The 23,396-nt window shown below is 37.1% G+C and overlaps 1 protein-coding gene across 6 annotated transcripts in view; it reads left to right on the plus strand.

The window, feature by feature from the left end:
• The window catches only part of CNOT4 (CCR4-NOT transcription complex subunit 4), a 138,267-nt gene that overhangs the window by 59,675 nt on the left and 55,196 nt on the right, over positions 1–23,396 (plus strand). For 3 of the 6 annotated variants that reach the window (XM_029922958.1, XM_029922970.1, XM_029922984.1), the window contains exons 3-7: positions 9,462–9,659; positions 16,643–16,729; positions 17,446–17,547; positions 18,253–18,378; positions 21,918–22,051. In XM_029922958.1, coding sequence (XP_029778818.1) covers positions 9,462–9,659; positions 16,643–16,729; positions 17,446–17,547; positions 18,253–18,378; positions 21,918–22,051 — 647 coding nt within the window. The remainder of the gene's footprint in view (positions 1–9,461; positions 9,660–16,642; positions 16,730–17,445; positions 17,548–18,252; positions 18,379–21,917; positions 22,052–23,396) is intronic. The other 3 variants (XM_029922964.1, XM_029922978.1, XM_029922989.1) reach the window with 1 other exon arrangement.

The following is a 23,396-nucleotide window of genomic DNA, read 5'->3' on the forward strand; positions in this document are numbered from 1 at the left end:
AAAAAATTTTTGTTAATGTTTTATTTATTTTTGATACAGAGAGAGACAGAGCATGAGAGGGAGAGGGGCGGAGAGAGAAGGAAACAGAACCAAAAGCAGGCTCCAGGCTCTGATCTAGTTGTCAGCACAGTGCCTGATGCGGGGCTCGAACCCATGAACGTGAGATCTGACCTGAGCCGAAGTCAGAGGCTTAACTGATTGAGCCATCCAGGCGCCCCAAAGCTCTCCAAAATTTAAAGAAAGAAAAAAAATCCATAATAATAAATTATGAGACAAGCTTCTTTTGGGTCTCCAACTTAAAATCTTTAGCTGAGGTGGTTATTGTTAAGTCAGATCAGGAAGAATTTCTTTTGGTTTCTTGTTGACTTAATATAACCACAACTGCTGGAACTTCTGCTTGATCTCCTGACTCCTAGACCTTGCTCCTATTTGTCTCCTGGCTGGAGGAGGTCATGGAGAGCAGACAATGCAGACCTCACAGAGTCTTGGAGTCGGAGACCTGGCTTAACCTTGCCAGAGAGCGTGCTACGCATGTAGTTATGAGGCTGCCCATCTCAGTCAGCGACCAGCAAGTCTTTATGTCTCTGGGGCTTCTGTGGTTGTGTTAACACGGAGCAGCACAGTGTTGCCAAGGCTTGGAGAAGTCCATGAAGCTGCCATGTACACATAGCCTAACTCTGCTGGGAAGATGGCCTGCAGACACCACACTGTGAAATGGCAAATTGAGATGATTTAAATAAGCTTGGAGGTGCAGGTGAGAGTTGGTTGAAGCAAATCCTGGTTTGGGCCCACAACTGAGACCTGCTTGTTTGTGTAAAGGTCCTCTTTGCTTTAACCATTTTGAGAAGCAGAGAAGTGGGCAGGTTTTAAAAACTAGGGAGAGTTTAATGTTTCTGTTTGATTCTAGTTGCTGAGCCTAAAGGGATCAGAGGACCTTAGTATTTCCCTAAACAAATGCACAGGCTACCTGGTCATTTTTTAGACGCTTTTGTATGTTCTTTTAGTGCTGCATTTCTGAGAAAAATACCTGGGAACGCAGGTACTGATGCAGCATCGTACAGCACTGACTCACAGTGGACAGCATAGTGGCCAAGGAGATGAAAACCTTGTCAAGCTTACTGTTCTTTTCATCTCAGAAATAATGGGAGATATTGCATCCATGCAAGAGCAAGATGGTCTAAAAAAATTCAGTGAAGGATAAACATTGTTACTGATAATTAAAATATGATAGCAGAAATAGCTCAAGGAGAGAGCTGGAAGATGAAATTGAGAAGATCTCTTAAAAAGCAGTGCAAAAAGACAAAGGAGGTAGAATATTTGAGAGAAGAGATAACTATTCGAGGATCTATCCAGGAGGTTAAACACCAAATAAGTTAGTGTTCAAGAAATAGACCACAGTTATACAGAAGGAAAATTACCTTCAAAAATATGATTGAAGAATATTCCCACTACCAAAGGACATATTTTCAGATTAAAAAAGCCTATCAAGTGTCAGGCACAAACTTTTTTTTATTTTTAAGAAACAGAAAACTGAAAGCAAAGAAGTTCGATAAACTTCCAAAGAGGAAAAAAGTAGGTTACACATGAAGATCAGGAATCAGAATCGTTTCAGAAATCTCAGAAGCTCACCTTGAAGCTAGAAGATACTTCTCAAGAAAATTTATTTTCATCCTAGAACTTCATATCTGCCTGTTAATTGTGAAGGTACATGAAAAGACATTTTCAGACCTGAAAGATCTCAAAAAATTTTTTTGCCCTTTGTGCCTTCTCTCTCAGTAATCTCCTGCACAGTATGCCTTACTGACATGAAGGAATGAAGAAAAGAGACTACATGGGATAAAGGAAAGAGGTGGACAAACACACGAGAGACTGCAGTGGGATTCCTGAGATCATGGGAAAGGTGACCGCCATGCGTCACCTAAGGAGGACAGCCAGCCCAAAATGTGGCAGATCAGAAATTTACAAGGGGCGGCAGTTTACAAAAAGATAGCATTGAGCAGACTCTTGGTGTTCTGCAAGAGAAATGTGTTGTGAAGCCATTGCAACATTTGGAGGAGGACATTTGGTGGTTGAATTAGTAATAAACATATAAAGATCTGATCAGGGCAAACAAAAGTTGTGCAGGAAGAGAAAAGTAATCATATTATTCTACATGGCTCAGATATGTTGTAGGGGTTGAGATATTTCCCCCACTACAGATATACTGTTATAGCAGCATTTATAGAAAAGACTATTCCTTCACTGTTGAATGGTTTTGAACTCTTTCTTACAAGTGAGTTCATAAATGTGTAAGTTTATTTCCAGAATACATTCCACATCCATCCACAGACTTATTTTTTATAGAATTTATTTTGGGCATCTAAGACCTTAGCATTTCCACACAACCTTTTTATTTAGTACGCAATTTAATCCAAAAATCCTACTGAGATTTTGATTGACCTTGAATTGAATAAACCAGTCAATTTGAGGAAGAATGACATCTTAAAAATGTAGACTCATCTAATTCATAAATAAGTTTTATCTTTGCATTTTTTTTTTAGGTTTTAAACATTTATAAAACCATGTTCTGTAGTTTTCATATGGAGTGGTAGAGTATAGCATGTTTTATTATATTTACCTGTAACTATTTTGTGTTTTTTGAGTTTTGGCATGTGATATTTTAAAAATTCCTTTTTCCAGTTCGTATGTAGAACAATTGATTTTGTTAAATAGATGCCTTAGACTTTTCTACATAGATGATCATGTCTTTTGTGAATAAAGACAGTTTTCCTGCTTCTTTTCCAACCTTTTTAGTTTAGTTTTTTGCCTTATTGCACTGGGTAGTCCTCCAGTATAACATTGGAATAAAGTGGTAAGAATAGATCTCTTTGTTTTCAGTCTTAGTGGGAAGGAGTTGAGTATTGCACAATTAAGTATGTTATTGCCTGTGAGATTTTTTGTAGATGGTTTTTATCAGATTTAGAACGTTTTCCTTGCTTTCTAAGTTTTTGTTATGAGTGGATGTTGCATTTTGTCAAATGTCTTTTCTGCTTCTTTTAAGATTATCATGTGTTTTCTTCCTCATTCTGTTGAAATGGTGCTTTAGGTTGATTGATTTTGGAATCAGCCTTCCCTTCCAAGGATAAATCTCATTTGATCATGATGTATTACCCTTTTTATTTTCAGAGTGCTGATGTTTTCAGGATTTTTATGTCTGTGTCATGAGGGTATTTATATGTAGTTTTATCTATATTGTTTTTAGGTTTGGTATCACAGTAATACAGGTTTCATAAAATGAATTAGGAAATGTTTCCTCACTGTCTATATTCTGAAAAAAATTACATTTGATTGGTATTACTTCTGTTTTATTTCCTCCCCAATTTCATTATTGACCTGGACTCTATCAGAGTCTCCTTATTGGAGAGCTGCAGATGGAAATTAGCTTCATAGGATTCCTTTATGTAGATTTCTAGTATTTTTGGGAGGGCCATTTCCCTCTTTGTGATATTTTGCCCCATACATTTAAGTTGCCTCAGCCTCTTCAGGTTTTGATGACTATTACCTCTGCTCAGTTTAATTGTGGCCCTAGCCACGGGTCCACTCAGTGCTGGAAGAGCAGAAAGCTGGGACAGACTGATGGTCTTCATCTGTCTTACTACTTTTCTCTCAGGGGTCATAGATTTGCTGTTCAGTACCTGTTGTTTGATGTCCAAAAAACAGTTATTTCATATATTTTGTCTCATTTTCTAGTTGTTTATGCTGATAGGCCTGGTCTGATACTATCTAGTCTGTCGTGGCTAAAGGTGGAAGTATATAAATAACATTTGGACTTTATAATAATGTACTTGTGAATATTGACCTAACCCAAATGAGAGTGGAAGGTTAGAAAGTAGAGTTGACAGGCACCTGGGTGGCTTAGTCGGTTGGACGTTGGACATCCAACTTCAGCTCAGGTCATGATCTTGCCATTCTGGAGCTCGAGCCCCATGTTAGGCTCTGTGCTGACAACTCAGAGCCTGGAGCCTGCTTCAGATTCTGTGTCTCCCTCTCTTTCTGCCCCCCCCCCCTTCAAAAATAAACAAACATTTAAAAAAAAGTTTAACAAATACTTTGTTAAGAAAGAAAGTAGAGTTGGAATATATGGTTAGGCTGGGTGAAAGAAATCTTCAACTTGTGTAATATAATATCTAGAACTGAAAAAATCAAGTAGCACTCATACAAGCATCTTATTTAATGGTATGAGAGTAAATGACAAAATAATCATCTAAGAGTCTAACAGGATTATTTCTAGGGAGAGGCAAGAAAATGAGAAGAAGGAAGGAAAAGAAAGAACTTGGAAAAGGTTTAGGGAAGGAAGAAAATAAAGATATTACTTTCCCCCCCAGTAAACCTTGTAGAACTGTTTAACTAGGAACATACACAGAAAAATATCAATGAAACTAGGGAAATTGTAGAAAAGTAAGTACAATAGTACTGGTCTTAGTCATAATCAAAATCAAGATCAAACACATTTTAAAAGGGAAAAGATGAAATTATTTTATTACTATAAGATCACTAAAGTCATGGAATTTTATTCACTTAACAGTAGATCTCTGAAGTATATTGAACTGATATAAATACCAGGAGAAACTATATCCATATTCATAATGGAGAGACTTCTAACTTCTATATTTTAGAATTTGATAGATGAAGTAGACCAAAGAAAGAGAAATGGAAAATTTGAATGACAAAGTTGGCAAGCATGTGTGTTTGTACATTCATACAACTTTGTTCAAAGTAGTACAAAACTTTATTTAAAGTTTGTTTATTTTGAGAGAAAGAGCATGGGGAAGTGGGAGAGGAGTGGGGGTGGGGGGGGGGGGAGCAGAGGACCTGAAGCAGGCTCTGTGCTGAGAGCAGACAGCCTGATACAGAGCTCAAACTCACAGTGAGATCATGACCTGAGCCAAAGGCAATCACTTAACTGGCTGAGGTACCCAGGCGCCCCTATTTTATTTTTTTATTATGAGTACTAACTTGCTCTCTCTACACCCAACATGGGGCTCAAACCAATAACTCTGAGACCAAGAGTCACATACTTTTCCAACTGAACCAACAAGGCTCCCCAAATTAGTATAAAACTTTAAAATACAAGTGCAGTGAGCCCAAAAATTATCTCTTAGGCCACAGTGGAAATATTACCCAGGTCCAAAATGAACTCAGTTGTGCATTTCTTTTTATTTATCCTGCTTGGGATTTATAGAGCTGCTTAAATCTGTGTCTTGGGGCGCCTGGGTAGCTCAGTCAGCTAAGCGTCTGGTTTCGGCTCAGGTCATGATCTCACGGTTTGTGGGTTCGAGCCCCGCATCGGGCTCTGTGCTGATGGCTAACTCAGAGCCTGGAGCCTGCTTCAGATTCTGTATCTCCCTCTCTTTCTGACCCTCCCCTGCTCATGCTCTCCATCTCTCTCTGTCTCTCAAGAATAAATAAAAAACAAAAAAAATTAAAAAATTAAATCTGTGTCTTGGTGAATTTCACTAGTTCGAGGGGGGAAATATCAGCTGTCATCTCTTCAGATATTGCCTTTATTCTCTTCTCCTTCTGGGACTCTGATTAAATATTTTTCAGAATTTTTCACTACCTTCCATGTCTCTTAATCTTTTTCTTTGGTTGGTTGGTTGGTTTTATTCCTTAATGCTTTAATGGATGATTTCTTCGGATTTTTTTTAGGTCTTTTGCTAAATATGTCTATTGATTTCTAAAATTTTGCCTTCCTAGGGTCTCCTGGGTGGCTTATTTGGCTAAGGGTCCAACTTCAGCTCAGGTCATGATTTCGCAGTTCGTGGGTTTGAGCCCTGCATCGGGTTCTGTGCTGGTGGCTCAGAGCCCAGAGCCTGTTTCAGATTCTGTGTCCTCCTCTCTCTCTTTGCCCCTCCCCTGCTCATGCTCTGTCTCTCTTTGTCTCAAAAATAAATAAAACAAAAAAAAATTCTTCTTTTAATAAAAAAAGAAAATTTTGCCTTTCCAGAAGTAATATTTGTTCTTTTTTCATGCATGATATATCTTAAATAGATTTTTGTACCCTGCACATACTTTCAAGTTTATCATGTATTTATTTAAACAGATAAGCATTATTTTAAATCTGTGTTCAGTAATTCCAGTAGTTGAAGTCTGTGAGTAATGTTTCTACTGGTTTTTGTTCATGTTGTTTTCTTTATGTGCTTGGTTATCTAAGCCTGCTTCCAAGTGGTTGTCACTGAATTATTTGTAGCGTTCTCCAGGGTCCAACGTAGATTTGCTGTCCGCCAGAGAGACTTTGATTTGGCTTCTGCTAGATACTGTATGTAAACATTACCATTAGGGATGCCTCAAGCATAATGGTCTTTAGAGGGGCCAAGTATAAAGATCTTACTTAGGTCTCCAGGATGCACATCTTCCCTAAGATCCATTTTGACAACTTCTCCTTCAACAACTGATTTTCTTCTATTCCTTTCTTGTGTTTTGATCTTGTTCTGACTTCTCCGTAGTTTGTTCTTATCCTGAGACTAACAGAGCCTTTTAGGCTGGTTGTCAGCTTAACCTGGAGATGATCTCCCCAGTGACTCTTCATGTTGGGCTGGCCCTAGGCTTTGATTGCCCTCCCTCTGTCCCCATTTGTTGTTACAAAGACTTACCTCTCTGGATTTTGACTTTTATACAGAAATTGGCTTGGGACTTCCCCACTGCAGATCATTATCATTTTTAAGATATTGGCTAAAAAACAAAGCTTTACATAGTATTTTTTATAATTTCTAGCAGGAGGAAAAGTTAAAGCTGTAAATGCATTTATTGGAAAACACGACAAAAATGAGTGAGCTTATTGGAAGTTAGGAAACCAAAAAAGAGTAGTAAACATTGTGATAGTGGAAGCACAGGGATTATGCAGAATTTGGTAAAATAGAAAAAAAGTAATATTTCACTAAAAGAGTTGGTTCTCTGAAAGACCAGTAAAATAAATTCTTGGCAAGTCTGATCGAAAATAAAGAGAAGAGACATAAAGATACATTAGAAATAGAAGTGGGACCATAACTAAAAGGATGAAAGAAATTAAGTGATTATATTAGAGACTGTAAACCACCTTAATAGTTTGGCAGTTTATTGTCAGATTAACACTATTGAAAATGTTTTACACATTAAAACTGCTTTTCTATAGGTTATATATTTCATACTAATTTGATATATAACACCCAATAATACATTTAAAGAAAAATTTCCTGTTTATAATTTTTCATTTGATGCTATATTCCTAGAAAATTAAGTTTAGTATCTGTGTTTCAGCCAAAAAGTAGACCAGATGTATTTTTCTTTCTATTCATTTTCAGTACTATCGTTGCTTACTTTGTAGGTCACATTCTCTGCAGTTACTCCGATTATATGTTTCTATCTCAGTTTTTTTCCACCTCCCTTCCTCAACTCTTTGTATCAGATTATTAATTTTTCTGTTGCAGGGTTTGCACAGGAGGTATTTAGTGTGTGTGTGTGTGTGTATATGTGTGTGTTGACCAGCTGTCATGGAATGCATGCTTTTCCTACTTTTTGTGAAACCTCTAGAAAAGTTAAGATTTTTTTAAAAGGAAAATTAGCAGTGCTGAATTTTCAGTTGTAGAGAGTAGCTTGATGTTCATTTGGCAAATATTTATTGAGCTCCTAAAATGTGATCTGTTAGCTTTATATTTCATCCTGGAGAAAGACTGGGGTCATGCGGAAGCCACATGGGTTACCAGATCAGCCGTTTTATTTGCCTTCCGCCCACAAGTAAGATGGAGCATGTCAAATAGGACCAATCAGCTGGAAGACTCAGATTTTTATTTTTTTTTCTTCAGATTTTTAAACGTGGAAATCAAATGGTATAGGTGCTTACATCCTGCAGGACCACTAAGAATTCATGTCTGAATATTTAAGAACAGGGTTTTTGGAGACCTTGAATATTACCAGTAGAAGCTGAGGAACATAAGGAAAAGTCTCACTTTCTCAATTGTCTTTAGCATTAATCTCACAAATTTGAGGGGTTTTGTTTTTGTGTTTTACGTATATACGAAAAGATGAGAAGTACCTTTATGTTAAAACCGTAGCAAGGTTTCAGCTTTTGAATACTCTCCACTCTACCTTGTTCCCACTTTTTCTCTGGATGTCATCATTTGTTAGCCCCCACTCCTGTATTCTGAAGGCACAATTTTCTATTTCTAGGATCTCTGCATATCCAATTTTAGATATGATTGTATTTAATGTGTCCCATCTTCCATTTATTATTAACTATTTTTATTAGTAATAATAACTGACTTTGAATGTAGAGGACACCGTTTTAAACACTTTATTAACGTATTTCCTTTGTTAACTCTTAAACTCTCTTAAAGTACTGTGATTCCTATTTTACAGAAAGGATGACTGAGGCAGGCAGGTCACATAAATTAGCCAAGGTCTCTCAAATGGTAAAGAGGAGCCAAGATTTAAAGCAAGTAGTGTGAGTCCACAGCCCTTATTCAGGCCACTGTTAAACAGTAGGAATGAAAACAATATTATAAAGACAAGAGGGGAAAAAATTGCAGCTGTGTAATTGCTACTGTTTATTGAGGTATTACTGTGTGCCAGTCATGATAATAATTTCTTTGTTAAAAAAATTTTTTTTAATGTTTATTTATTTTTGAGACATGGAGAGAAAGAGAGTGAGAGAGCATGAGCAGAGGAGTGACAGAGCAAGAGGGAGACACAGAATCTGAAGCAGGCTCCAGGCTCTGAGCTGTCAGCCGAGAGCTCGACACAGGGCTTGAACCCACGAGCTGTGAGATTATGACCTGAGCTAAGACAGACCCTTAACTGAATGAGCCCTCCAGGCACCCCAGTAATTGCTTTATTTTTTTCTTTACCCCCACCTTTAAGATTATTTTCAGCTTGTCAGGATACAGAGACATAGAGTTTAATTTACTTGCTTAAGTTTGAGCCCTGCATCAGGTTCTGTTCTGACAGCTAGCTCAGAGCCTGGAGCCTGTCTTTGGAATCTGTGTCTCCCTCTCTCTCTGACCCTCCCCTGCTCACACACACACTCTCTCTCTCTCAAAAATAAACAAAACATTAAAAAAATTTTAACATAAGTATTTTAAAAACTGTTTTATAATTTTAAATTTATTAAGTAAAAAATATTTTAAGCAATTAAAAGATTGAGAGGGGCACCTGGGTGGCTCAGTTGGTTAAGCATCCTATTCTTGATCTTGGCTGAGGTCATAATCTCACAGCTAATGAGTTCAAGCCCCACATCTGACAGCACAGAGCCTGCTTGGGATTCTGTCCCTTCCCTGCTTGCACTTTCTCTCTCTCTACATAAATAAATAAACTTAAAAAAATTTGAGAAAAGGGAGATGTAACAAATAACCACATACCTATCATCCAGAATTTGACCATTGTTTATTTATATAGCTTATGTCTTTCCTTACTTAATGCTAACTTCTTTATTTGTTTTGTGCTTAAAGCCATATCCAGAAGACCCAGCAGTTTATAAACCACTCTCCCAGGAAGAATTGCAGAGGATAAAGAATGAGAAAAAACAGAAACAGAATGAGAGAAAACAGAAAATATCAGAAAATCGCAAACATTTGGCTAGCGTACGTGTTGTACAAAAAAACCTCGTCTTTGTTGTAGGTCTATCTCAGCGCCTAGCAGACCCTGAGGTAAGTCCTCTTGTGTTTTCTTTCTCAACTTGACAAATTTTTCTTTGTTGCTAATCTTATTTGGAAATAATAGCTGACCTTGCCTATTTGCAGGATTCCCCTGAAATTATTAAAACTTGGGAGAGAATGGGAAATGATTTTTTAATTTTCTCTAAGAAACCAATGACCAGTTGTGATCTTAGGCAAGTGTCTTAATCTTTCTTGGCCTCCTTTTCTTCAGCTGTAAGATGAGGTAGTTGAACTAGGTCTCTAAAAATCTCCTTTAGTGCTAATAATCTGTGAACATTGGATAATGGTTTTCTTTTGCTATGAAGGCTAGCATGTGACATGACTACTCTGTTTCCTCTTTTCTGTGGCTATATAAGGATTACCCTGGACATTCAGCTGCATGAACCCACTAGAGAGCTGTATTTTTTTTTTATCCTGCCCAAGTAGTGATTCTTGCTTATAGAAGAGTTAGAGAACTGCTGCTACACTATACCATCATTCTTTATTCATTCATTTCAAGCCAATTTTGGGGAAAAAGGGAGAATTTGATGAAGGAAAACAATGGACCAGGTTCTTTGTCATTTATTTGGAGGCAGAGCAGACCTTATTACCTCCCTTGTTTATTACCTTTTTTTTCTCCTTTCACCACCAGCGCTGTAGGAGTAATGTTGAGCTCATAACTTCCCTGACACCCTTGGATGTATATCTGCTAAGTTTTTGTTTCTGATGTATTAGCAGGTACTGACTAGATTGATGGGGGGGCATATAGAAGCTGATTGACAGCCAGAGTGTTTGCTTCAGTAGGAGAGAGTTGGATTTGGGGGATCTGCCAAAAATACTTCTCAAGAAGAGTTTGGAGTGATATTCCTCACGGTACCCATTCCGGGGGAAGGTTATAGTGAATATGCTTAGGGAGGTGGGAATCTTCAGACTTGGCTGAGTGGGCTAATGGCCCCAGAAGAAGGAAATTTAACGAGTGTAAAAATTAAGTTTACTATGTATTTGAGGCTGTGAAGGGCTTTAAGATCAGTAGAAGAGAAAGTCAGGGAGACCTTGCTAAGAAGTCTTTTCTCATTGGTAATAAACACAGAGGCAACTCCAGAATTACTAGGACCTGAGTCCAGGGTGCTGGCATTAGTAGGCTGCATGAGTCCTTCAGGAGACCAGGTTCTTTCCAAAGCCAATGGGGGTTGGTCTAGAGTTTCACGGGAAAAGACTTCAGTAACAGCTGTTAAGGATGAGAGCTCATTTTAGGCCTGTGACTCAACCTCAACAGCCAGTTCTTTCTTTTTTCTTTTTAATTCCTCAGGCAGGCAGAATCCTACTTCACCTGTGACCATTTTCTTCCCCACCACTACAACTTCGCACCAGTCCTTTTGTCTCCCCTTTTCAACTCTGCCTTTTTTCTAACTACAGGGCACTTCTTGCCTCTGCAAGTGTTTTACTTTATAGTTGTCTCTGCTGCTGCACTTATTGATTAGAGTCCACTTTTGCATTTCTGAAACTGGTATTCCAGTAAACTAATGGAATTTTTGATTTGACAAGTCATGAATATGCATATACTTGATTGTGTTAACACATCCTGGGTCCTGTCACCTATAGGACTGAAGACATATTGGGAACAGTGCCCGAAAGCTTGCTAAAATTAAGCCATAGTCTCAGTCTGGTGTTTGGGTTATAGGTTTTCTGCCTCCTCTTCGTATTCTGTGATTTGTTTTTATTTACTTACAGAGATTTCTTATTTCCACTTCAAAACATGACTCCAGTAACATTAATCTGAAGAACTATTACACAGGAAGAAATTAATCTAGGTGGTGACTAGTGAGAGAGGGCACCTTATCATGAATCTAAATGTGCTTTAAAAAAATCACTATATTGGTTTTATACTTTTAAATCATTGCGTGGTAAGAGGACCCTGAATGTTTTTAAACATTGGTTTCTCTGATTTATTTACTTGAAACCCTAGGAAGACCAAAGACCAGTGTTTTATTTATTCAGTCCTACCATTTCTAAATAATAGTACCTTAACACATTCTCTTAATTTATGTGTATAATCTTTTCAGTTTGGAAAATTTAAAGTCAGCTTTATTAGAAAACTTGAAGTTTCAGATTGTTAGTGTAACTTTTAGGTTAGAGGAGATCCCTATTTACTTATATTTGGATGATGAACAGTTTGGTATGTGCCTGAATTCTTTTTAATTGCTTTAAATGTTTATTTATTTTTGAGAGAGAGAGAGAGACAGAGCACAAAAGGGAAGGGGCAGAGAGAGAGGGACACATGGAATCTGAAGCAGGCTCCAGGCTCCGAGCTGTTAGCACAGAGCCTGACGTGGGACTCGAACTTACTGCGAGATCATGACCTGAGCCAAAGTTGGACGCTTAACCAACTGAGCCACCCAGGTGTCCCATATTTGAGTGAATCCTGATTACCAGGAGAGTTTAGGAAAAATTCAAGCTTATTTTGAAAATATTTTTTGTGCATCAAAAAACTGAATACCAACATTGATTGTTAAATGTATGCACTTATTGACAGAAGATATGGTAGATAGTTAGAGGTAGTGATTAAAGGTAATTATCTTTTAAATCCTGAAATTTTAGATTTGCTGGAACCTAATTCATTTATTTTCTAAATTAACTCCTGAATACTTACCATGTTTTAGATACTTTGATGTTGGAGATAAAGTAGTTTAGCAAGCCAGACACAGTCTCTACTCTTAATTAACTAACTGTTGGGAAGACAGAATTTAAGTACTTGTAAGTGTGCCAAGCATTTATAAACAGAGAAGTACAGAGTTTGGGCGGGGGGAGGTATAACAGTAGGGAACTTGACTAATATAGAGATCCACCAAAAAGCCTTCCTGAGGAAAGGATAATTAAGAATTACTAGGGATTGGCTAGGCTGCAGATAAGGGCAAGAGTGTCACTCCCAGGCGTGTGGTGATCTGAGAGAGCAGCTTGTTCGAGAAACTAAAAGACTTTAAAGACAGAGCCATGTTACTTTACAAATGAAAAGTTGAGGCATAGGGAAGGTAAGTGACTTGCCTAAGATCACACAGCTATTTCATAGCAGAGCCAGGACTAGGAATCACCCCCGCCTTCGAATCTCCTGGTCTTAAAGGTCCTATTCCAGTGCATTTTACACTGATGGTTGGTCTGTTGTTCATCCATTTCTCTAGTCATTCATCCTTCTGTCTGTTTACCAACGTTTTGACTTTCTCTGTAGGGTCCATGAACACTCGACTGTTCTCAAAGAATATATAGGGAGACAATTTATGATTAAAAAAAATTTTTTTAATGTTTATATTTGAGAAACAGAGACAGAGAGTGGGCAGGGCAGGGGCAGAGGAGAGGGAGACACAGAATCTGAAGTAGGCTGCAGGCTCTGAGCTGTCAGCCCAGAGCCCGATGTAGGGCTCAAAATCATGAGCTGTGAGATCATGACCTGAGCTGAAGTCAGACACTTAACCACCTGAGCCACCCAGGCGCTCCTAGAGAAAGACATTTGAAACATTTGGCATGCCGTTGGGCATTTATAATTCTGTCATGTAGCCTTTTATATTCTGTATTAAAATTAAAGCTGGCTCACCATGAAGTACACATATGACATTGAAAATATGGATGATGTGGTGATATGCAGGGTGCTCTGCCTATTCCCCATACTGTGTATTCACTAAAATACTGTTTTGCTAGTTGTATGTTTAGGTAGAATTAGAATATTTAACTTAATATAGAAAGCTTAAATTATTTGAATTTCCCTTGCCTGGGCAAGCCATTTCTTATCAGCCATAGGCCATTTGTTAATACTCTGAGGCCCACCAGTATTCTTTATCCATGTAATTCTTTTTGTTCAGTGTTAAAATAGTTCCATTTCTCAGTAAGCGTTCGGTTCCTCCAGTGTGCTGGGCACTAAGTATACACCAATACACAGGTAGTCCCTGCTTCTTTTCTAACAGTCAGCTGTACTGTGAGTAGCACTGTGTGCGGTGGAGGTGCAGGAGAGAGCACCTGATCTTGTTGGGGAGGGATGTACTCTTCTGCTGTCTTTGGGGTAAAGTGCCTCTGGCAGAGGAACTATACAAATGCTCCTGGATGAGAAAGATCTCAGTCTGCAAGTGATTTGTTTGGCTGGAAGATTAGAGTGCGGTGGTGAGAGATGAGACTGGCGAGGTAAGTAGTAACAGATTATGAAGGGCTTTCTGACCACAATAAGGAGTTTGCACTTTATCCTAAAGGCAGTGGGAACCTATTGAATGTTCATAAAAACAGAGTAGTGACATGGCTAGATTTGTGCTTTGAAAATAATCATTCTGGCTCCAATGTGACATGTTAGTGTAATTATATACAAATCTTATGTTGTATCAAAGGTGTTGTACCCAAATATTGGCCAGAAACTATTTCCATAGGCCAGTGGTTTTCAACCCTATCAGAGCCAGTACCCATTAAAAAATATATATTTTACCACACTCTTTGACTTTCATGAAGTAAATAAAAAGAAATAAAAGTAATAAAAGGAAAATAATTATAAAAAGACTATTTCTACATGTATAACTTGGGTACCACTACTCTAGGACCTTGCTATTCAAGGTGCAGCTTCTGGGCTGGTAGCGTTAGTATCACCTGGGTGCTTATTATGTAAACTCAGGCCCTGCCTCAGAGCCCCTGGAACCAAATACACAATTTAACTAGATCCTCAGATGAGTTATATGCATATTCAGGTTTGGGACATACTGCTTTTCAGTATACAATAAAATAGTAAGATGCTTACATCTTTCTGTAGAATCACGGTGAATGTGACACCCACAATGCAGACAGTTACAGGTATCTGTATTGGCAACTCAAGACTGAAATGCCAATGATGTGAATTTTCTGAAACAACTCTTAGTATAATTCCGAATAAGCACTTGTAGTCTTCCCTGAATTACAGATTTGCTTTCCTGTAAATTCAATACATGTCAAAACTGTAGGGAACTACTTTGAGTTTATATATAATGTGGAATTTGTTTCTGGGTTCACTTAATTATACATAGGCTCCTCAGCTACATGAATGTCTTCTAGGACATTCAACAGTTATGCAGGATAATTCTTCATCTCGCAGGGCTAGCCTGATGTTGTATACCATTCCTGGTTCCTATGCGCTGAACATAAGTACTGCCTCCCAGTCATTCTGACAGCCTGCCCCAAGAAAAGCTCCCACAGATTTTTTAAATGCTCCCTTGAATGCTGCCTTCATTGAGCGCTACTACCATAAACTCAGATGTGATTTGAGATGCTGGTACAGCATAAACTGACTAGTCTGAACCTTTGAAGCAGGTATTTTGGCTGTGGAGCCCTTTGCTGAGTTGGTATGCATCCAGCTGGAATAGTGAATGCAGTTCTACACTCCACTGGCCAGGAAGCTTTTCAAAATAAACTCTTCTCCCGCTCCTCGGCCCTGAGACTTTGCTGTGTACAACCTCAGGGTCATTGCCTTCACCACTTAATAGTCTCGATATGTCTTGGGGGGATTTGGTGGAAAAAAGATTGAAAACCAATTGTGTCCATCTCATAATCCATTAAAATTGGTATTAGAAAACATAACAGCCCTATACTTGTAAGAACCTAAAGTAAAATGTGGTAAAAATAATTATGTTAATTAACTTGAAAATTGTTAGGAATTTATGATACATACCTCAGCCATAGACTATTTCACAAAGCCTTGATTCTGTCTTATGCAGAACATATTAGCTAAGTTGTAAGCGTGTTACCAAATTACGAGTGTTTGGAAAGAATACTTTGCACATACTTGGACAGGTACACACAGAAAACTTCCTTCAGAGAGAGCTTGCTATTTGTAGAGATTGTAGGAACAGTGGGTCTATAGATAAATTCTAGGAAAATAAACAAATTTAATTTTAAGTAAGTTAGAAGTTATGGGAGAAGTTTTTATATCAGGTTACATATTGTTCAGATTAACCAAGGTCATAAGTCTGTAAGTAAAGTTAAATGAATGCAGGTAGTGATCACAAAGTAAAGGAGGTGGCACAGGTATAAGGGCGAATAACTACCAAGAAGTAACCACGTAATAAAGAAATGTGTAAATTTGTTTCCTTCATTTTTTATCCATCACCCCATGCATGTTATTTACTAGGCAAAGAGTGAAAAAAAATAAACAGTAGACAATCAAGAAACAGTAAAAGCAATGCAACATAAGTACACACGTACAGGGATATATCCTGAAGCTTAGAAGGTTGAGGAACATTGTTACTATACTTGCAATTTGTAGCTTTAATGTAACATCAAATATTATATACAATAGATTTATGAGTAAAGACTGTCTCTACTTAAGTCTGTTCTTGAGTTTCTGTCTCTGTTTAATACATAATTATTTTGCTCATTGTTTTAAGAATTACTTTTTATAAGGATCATGTATTAATGAAAATTTGGTTAAGATGTTTGATTGTTTTGGGTGTTTAAGAATACTGCGAAGGTAGGGGAGAGGGAGGGAGGCAAATCATGAGAGACTTTTGAATGCTGAGCACAAACTGAGGGCTGAAGAGGGAGGGGGGAAGGGGAGGAGGGGTTATGGTCATAGAGAGGGGCATTTGTGGGGAAGAGCACTGGGTGTTATATGGAAACCAACTTGGTAATAAACTCTATTAAAAATAAAATAAATGCAGTCATAAAAGGAAAAACTAGAAAACAGATTAAAAAAAAATACTGTGAAGGTAAGATCTCCCGGATTATTGGTGCAGATACTAGAACATACTGGGTAACACCAACCCTCGTGAGTCTCAGTTTCTAATATAGTGGGTCAGCAAAAAATAGCTTTAAGACTCTGTTGATGATAATTCTATAGGTTAACCACAGAAATTATAAATTAGGAAGTAGTCACACTTATTAGAAAACTTTAAAAATTATTTTCCTTTCACTGAAGATGGATGGTGTATGTCCCCATTATAAGGATAACATTGATGAAACTGGGGACACATTATACCTTATTTTTTCTTCTTTTATAGGTTTTAAAACGACCAGAATATTTTGGGAAGTTTGGTAAAATACATAAAGTTGTCATCAATAATAGCACATCATATGCAGGCTCACAGGTAACTCATTATAGGGACTTTTGCCTTTCCTCCCTGTGGTCTGGGCTTGACCTGGGCTGTTCAGAAGGAAAATTCAACTTTGGTTACAAAGCCTGAAGGTCAAGGATTTAAGCAGTGTAGTGACCTCTGTTGGTGGGGTGGGGGAATTTCTTGTTCTCATTTGACTCTGCAGGACTTAACAGTGAAATGGAAATAAGAGGGAAATATTAAAGCAAAGATTTGGTGTTGGTTTGAGGGGGAGGGGGATTTGAGTCTATTATCAGACATTGTAATAAATAAGGTGATGATTTATAATTAATACTTTCAGATATTGAAAACAATAGAGCATCTTTATTATGCTGGTATTAGCAGATAAGAGAATACACTTGCAAATTGCATTTATTTTGGGGAGAACATAATTTGACAGTGTCTTCAAATCTTATTTTTTAAATCTGACTGTCAAATGACTTTAAAAAAAATAAATAAATACCAAGCCTGGGATAACATTTTATCCATATATATTTTAGTCTACTTAAAATCAGATAAAACTCTTAAAGTGTGATTATTTTAAGATGAGCTAGTATATGGTGTAATCAGAGCTACTACTTCTAATTATTGTCATTATTATTAAGGATAGTAGTAGTAAAGGCCTTTAGAATTCGCTAGGCAGGGTGCAAAGGAATTGTCAGAGGTTTTGTTGAATTTGAATCTTTGGTAACAGTGTGTTTTCACTTCAGGGTCCAAGTGCCAGTGCTTATGTAACCTATATCCGGTCAGAAGACGCTCTCAGAGCCATTCAGTGTGTCAACAATGTGGTCGTAGATGGCAGAACACTTAAGGTAATATGTTTCTCTGGATTTTTTTTGTAAGGGGGAAGAGATCAAATGTAGTAGAGGAGAGGCAAGGGTTTACCTATTACATTTGTGGGGGCTCCATCTGAAGATTGCTTCTTAAGTATCCATACTAACTTACGACAGCTAATTTGTTTACTGCCAGATTATGTAGGGTCTTGTTTTACGTGGTGGAAATAAACACATTCATTATTTGGTGATAATCTTTAAAAATCTTCTATATTTACACATACTTTTGTTTTGTGAAAATAGGATCTATGATACTTATCAGAAAGAGATAATGGTTCTGACTTGTTGTCCTTAAATATTTGAATATTGATCAATTCGGTTTGAATAAGGGGTCCCACTAAGCCACATTTTATATAAGTGGAAAAAGGATGCCTTTCCTATAAGCAAGTGGTTACTTGCAAGAAGTTAATACAACGTGGAACAGATTTTGTGTATCTTCTCTTCTGATCTCTTGGAAAGGTTTGGGTACTCAGGTTCTGGAAACCATAGACTTGAGGGCTTTCTTTAGTTCTTCTGAATGAGCATCATAGTGATAGGTTAGTTTTCCAGTATTCAGAGCCTTGCTTCATGTTTTGGTTATGTCTGTGCCTCATTTTAGGTGAAGTGAAAACACCAAAGATGGAAATTCTCATTGTGTCAATTCACATTTTGGGTCATTTTTCCCCCTCCCCTACTCTCCTACAGGCATCTCTAGGTACAACAAAATACTGCAGTTACTTCTTAAAGAATATGCAGTGTCCGAAGCCTGACTGCATGTATCTACATGAATTGGGGGATGAGGCGGCCAGCTTCACAAAAGAGGAAATGCAGGTAGTAAATTAATGTGAATTATAGATTTTGCAGAAAAGGGAGTATTTTTCTTTATAAGTTTAAATTACAAATGCAAAAACAAGGGATTTTGTTTTTTTAATTATTATTAAAGTAGCACTTTCCAGTGTTCTGTGGAATGTCAGTTCTACAGAATATTGTTATAATAAAAATGGGTCTGCAGTCCATTAAGTTTGAAAGTGCCAGATTAATGAAGATAAGTAGGTTTCTTTCTTACAGGACTTCTCAGAGTCTTTAATACGCTAATACATATCCAGGATGGAAACGTACATTCAGAACTTAATTAACCAAAAAGGCATGTTGGTAAATGCTACTTTAGGTGGACTATCAGCACAATGAAAGCTAAGTGGGTTACTGTAATTATGAGGTTTTTCCTTCCTAATTTCTACTGCTTATAGAGCATGCTAGATCATAATAACCTATCCGGTGTTGCTGATAAGCTAACATCTTAATGAAATGATTCTCCCCATGAAAGTGACACTGAGTCAGTGTCGTGAATTGAAGATTTTTTTATCCCATGTTCTTTTCTCTATTCCTGTTCTCTAGTCTCCTTTCAATTTGTAGTATAAACATGCCTTTATAAGTAAAAATGTTGACCATATGCATATTAAGTGAGGATTATACCAAAGCACAATGCTGCACTTCCCTCTTCTGGCTGAGGACTTCAGATTGTTGCTGCAGACTTGTGTGAGAATACACTTCTCATTTAGAAGGTGGGAGGTGGCATTAACTGCCAACTTTGATTCTCTAGGTCAAACTAGAGAAAGTCTAGTAGGGTTGCCTTTAAGAGAAGGTTGTTAAATAAAATTAAATACTACCCTTTTTTGACTTGGAGTTACTACAGATGAAGTCCCACTGTAATCAATTCATTGGAATTTCTTGATAGTATTTCTTTATGATCCCAAAACAGTGCTAAAATAAGGTCTCTGTGATATTTAATGGGGACAGATGACTTTTTCTTTTCTTTTTTTTACAGCTTATTTATTTATTTATTTATTAAAAAATTTTAAATAATAGTTTATTGTCAAATTGGCTTCCATATAACACCCAATGCTTCTCTCCACAAGTGCCCCCCTCCATGACCATCACCCCCTTCTCCCCTCCCCCCCCTTCAGCCCTTGGTTCGGTTTCAGCCTTCAGTAGTCTCTCATGATTTGTGTCCCTCTCTCTCCCCAATTCTCTTTCCCCCTTCCCCTCCCTATGGTCCTTTGTTAGGTTTCTCCTATTAGACCTATGCGTGCAAGCATATGGTATCTGTCCTTCTTCGCCTAACTTATTTCGTTTAGCATAGATGACTTCTTATCTAAGAAATACCTCTTAATTTTTTTCTTTTTTTTTCTGGATAAAACCTTCTTGGATAAAATCTAAGGTTGAACCATTTCAAACTAAATTTTGACAAGTAGAGAATATTCATTACTTATGCCACTATTACAATGAGAATCTCTGTCAAAAGAGTTTCTAAGCCCTACTTGATCTCTTTTTGAGTATTATTAAAGTATAAATGAAAATGGATAGGTAGCCCCTTGGAACTTTCTTATAATGGGATTTAACCTATCTCTGTGGACTGCCCCTCTATAATCATTTGAGTCTTAGTTTTAGCTCTTAGTTGCTAATAAAAGCCATAATATCTCCCAAAGTATTGATTGTAGAAAAAAACTTTCAAAGCTTTTCTTGTTTTAAAGACATAAAGTCCACATCCAATTGTATTTTTTCTTAATAATTTAAAACTCATGTTGTTGTCATGAATTCATCTGTTCTTCTTTATGTGAGTTTAAAATTAATTTGAAAGGAGATTTCTTTATTAAAACATTTCCTCTATATACAAAGGAAATTTGAACAAATTATATCACGGTACACATCAGATTACCCCTTGTTACTGCACAATTAAAAAATTAGTACCATCTGAAACGTTTACAGATCTATTTGAAACAGGCAGGAGCCCCTCCTAGAACTGGGAACAATGTGGGGTGCCTGGGTGGCTCAGTTATTTGAGCGTCAGACTCTTGATTTTGGCTCAGGTCATGATCTCATGGTTTGTGGGATCAGGCCCTGCATCATACTCCATCCTGAAAGTGCAGTGCCTGCTTCAGATTCTCTCTCCCTCTCTCTGCCCCCTCCTCCACGTTGTGCGTGCTCTCTCTCTCTCACTCTCTCTCTCAAAATAGATAAAGATTTAAAAAAAAAAAAAAACAAGGTATGATAAGTCGTGCAGTGCAGTATATATGATATAGTCAGACTCGATTAGATGATATTGCCCTTGTTTATTTTAATTGTTTTGTTTCTGTTTTGATCTGTCCTGTACTGGGTTTGGTTTTCCCATAACATCTAGTTAGACCACACTTTTAAAATAAGTAAGCAATCCTGAAGGTAAGTAGAAATTTCATTTCAGTCATGATATACATACAAATTGTGAAAAGTTATTCAGAATAATTTCATTGTGATTTATTTTTGTGTCTGACTGGTTTTCCAGAACCAATCTTGGCCTAATTTCTCCCAGAACGTTTATGACAGTGCCTTCTGATATACTGCTACCAACTACAGTATATACAGATTTCTCTTTGTTGTGTACAGAACAGTGATCTGCAGACTTTTTCTGTAAAGGGCCAGTCAGTAAATATTTTAGGCTTTCTGAGCCAAATGGTGTCTGTAGCAAATACTCAATTCTTCTGTTATAGCAGAAAGCAGCCATAGACAGCAAGTGAATAAATGAGCATGACTGTTCCAATAAACTTTGTCTGGAGTTTAAAATATATTAATTCTTACGTAAAAAGAAATTAATGGAATTTTTACTTAGTGTCAAGATAATGAAAAATGCAGTAAGACTCTTCATCTGTGTTTTATTTAAAGTGTTAGTATAATTTTGGGGGGTTTATTTTGGATTTTTTGTTCTTAAATGTTAAGTTTTTTGAGAAGGGGGAGAGAGTGAGAGAGAGCGCAAGCAAGAGAGCACATGCAAGCAGGGGAGGGGCAGAGAGGGAGAGAGAGAATACCAAGCAGGGCTCCCTGCTCTCAGCTCTGTACCTGACACAGGGCTTGAACTCATGAACTGTGAGATCATGACCTGAGCTGAAATCAAGTGTCAGATGCTGAACCAACTGAGCCACCCAGACACCCCTATAGTGTTAGTCTCTTTTAAAAAGATAGATTAATTACTTTTGATGATCTTCAGAAAGTTCTCAAATGGCCTATTAAAAGACTTTATTCATATATGAAAGATGGGGAAATAGGTTTAAAAGGGACTCTAGTGTTTTGAGGTAGCAAAATGTTCGGTTAATATGCTTTTTTGCACAATAAAGTGGTTGATGAAATGCCTTAATTAATGGTGTATATATCACGTAGTTTTGTTGGAAAAACTTTCATTGGTCTAGTGGTTCTGTGGGCATCATCCTCACAAGGTTCTCTCATGCCATGAAAAACTTCTACGTTTTGTATTGAGGATTTCTTAAGTAATTTGGAAAGTAAATTATTTTTAGCAGCCATTTTATGAGCCCCACTGCAGTTTTAATTTCTTCTTTCATTAGGCGGGTAAACACCAAGAATATGAACAGAAACTACTTCAAGAATTATATAAATTAAACCCCAATTTTCTTCAACTATCTACGGGTTCAGTTGATAAGAATAAGAACAAAGTGACCCCACTGCAGAGGTATGATACGTAAGTACCGATATTAGTACAATCAGACACCTTACCTTCATGTCTGTCCATCTTCTCTTTTCATCCTGCATCTTCTTCAAGCAGAATCCTTCTTGACAATGTCTATCATTTGTGCACAGTTGTTGGCACTATGTAGGAAATGTTGAGTCACAGGTTCTGGGTTTGAATATTGGCTGCCTGCTGCTCCCTGGTAACACATCAGATGAGCCTCTTGATGGCTACCCCTTTGCGTTGATTTGCAGACTGCCCTGGACCCCGAGAACACCCTCCTTGAAAAAAAGGCAATTAAGGGATGTTGGTTATTAAAAGGCTCCTATTTACCTAACTAAGATTTCCGTCCGGATATAATGAGGGGAAAATACTGTAAAAGGAAGAGTTGGAGTTATCTGAAGCATTGTATTTTGGGGACACAAATATTTGTGGTTTTCTAGTTGGAGAAATCACTAAAGTCTTACGGTCTCTAAATGGGGAGGATTCAGAATCGTGTTCATCTTAGAAAACAGCTTATTTTTTGTGTAGACCTGTTTTATGTCAATGTTTAAATAAACTTACAGTCCTAGGTACTGAGTCTCATTCTGATAATGGTAATCTTCACATTTTGGGTTGTATTTGGTTGTGGCCTGTCAGAAAATGGTATGCTTAATAAAAATAATTTCGGGGTTGTACTTTATCCTGAATGTTTTTTTTGTTTGGTGCGTTAGGATCTCGTTAATTTTCTTTTGATTTGGTAAGTTTAATTATTATAAAATGAATTCATTTAAAGTAAATAGCTATAATTAATTTAGATATGTTGATTTTCTTTTTAAAAAATATTATTCCAAAGTTAAATTTGTCTAAGTGATATGCTAAATGTTTGCTTGTTGCTTGTTACAGTCTAGCATCTATTTAGCACTAAAATAATGTAAGGGCCCTTTTCCAAATATAGCTAATGATAACTACATGCATTGTTGTCAGGTCAGTTTCTTCAAATGCGTACTCTTGCACTTAAATTCTTGAAGTCCTCATTAAGTTTATTCCCTTTGATAGTAAGGATTATTTAAAAGACTATTCATATTTATTTATATGAACACATATGCACATGTATATACCATGTGTATAAATATATATAAAAGAGGCTACAGAGCAAAACAAAATTACTGTATAGTAAACTCTGTGAAATTTGTGTCTATCAAAGCTAAGAATAAAAGCTAAGTCCAAAAGAAATCTTACTGGGATGATAAACTTTGACCCTTTCTGTTGATCTTTTTGTGCCTACTCCTTTCTACCCCTGTATGTTTATTTTATTATGAACCATATTCTATTCTTTACCTCATTGGTTGCTAACTCTGTAGTGCTTCATATAAGA

Source organism: Suricata suricatta, chromosome 2 (genome assembly GCF_006229205.1).
Source record: "Suricata suricatta isolate VVHF042 chromosome 2, meerkat_22Aug2017_6uvM2_HiC, whole genome shotgun sequence".
Taxonomy (NCBI): Eukaryota; Metazoa; Chordata; class Mammalia; order Carnivora; family Herpestidae; genus Suricata; species Suricata suricatta.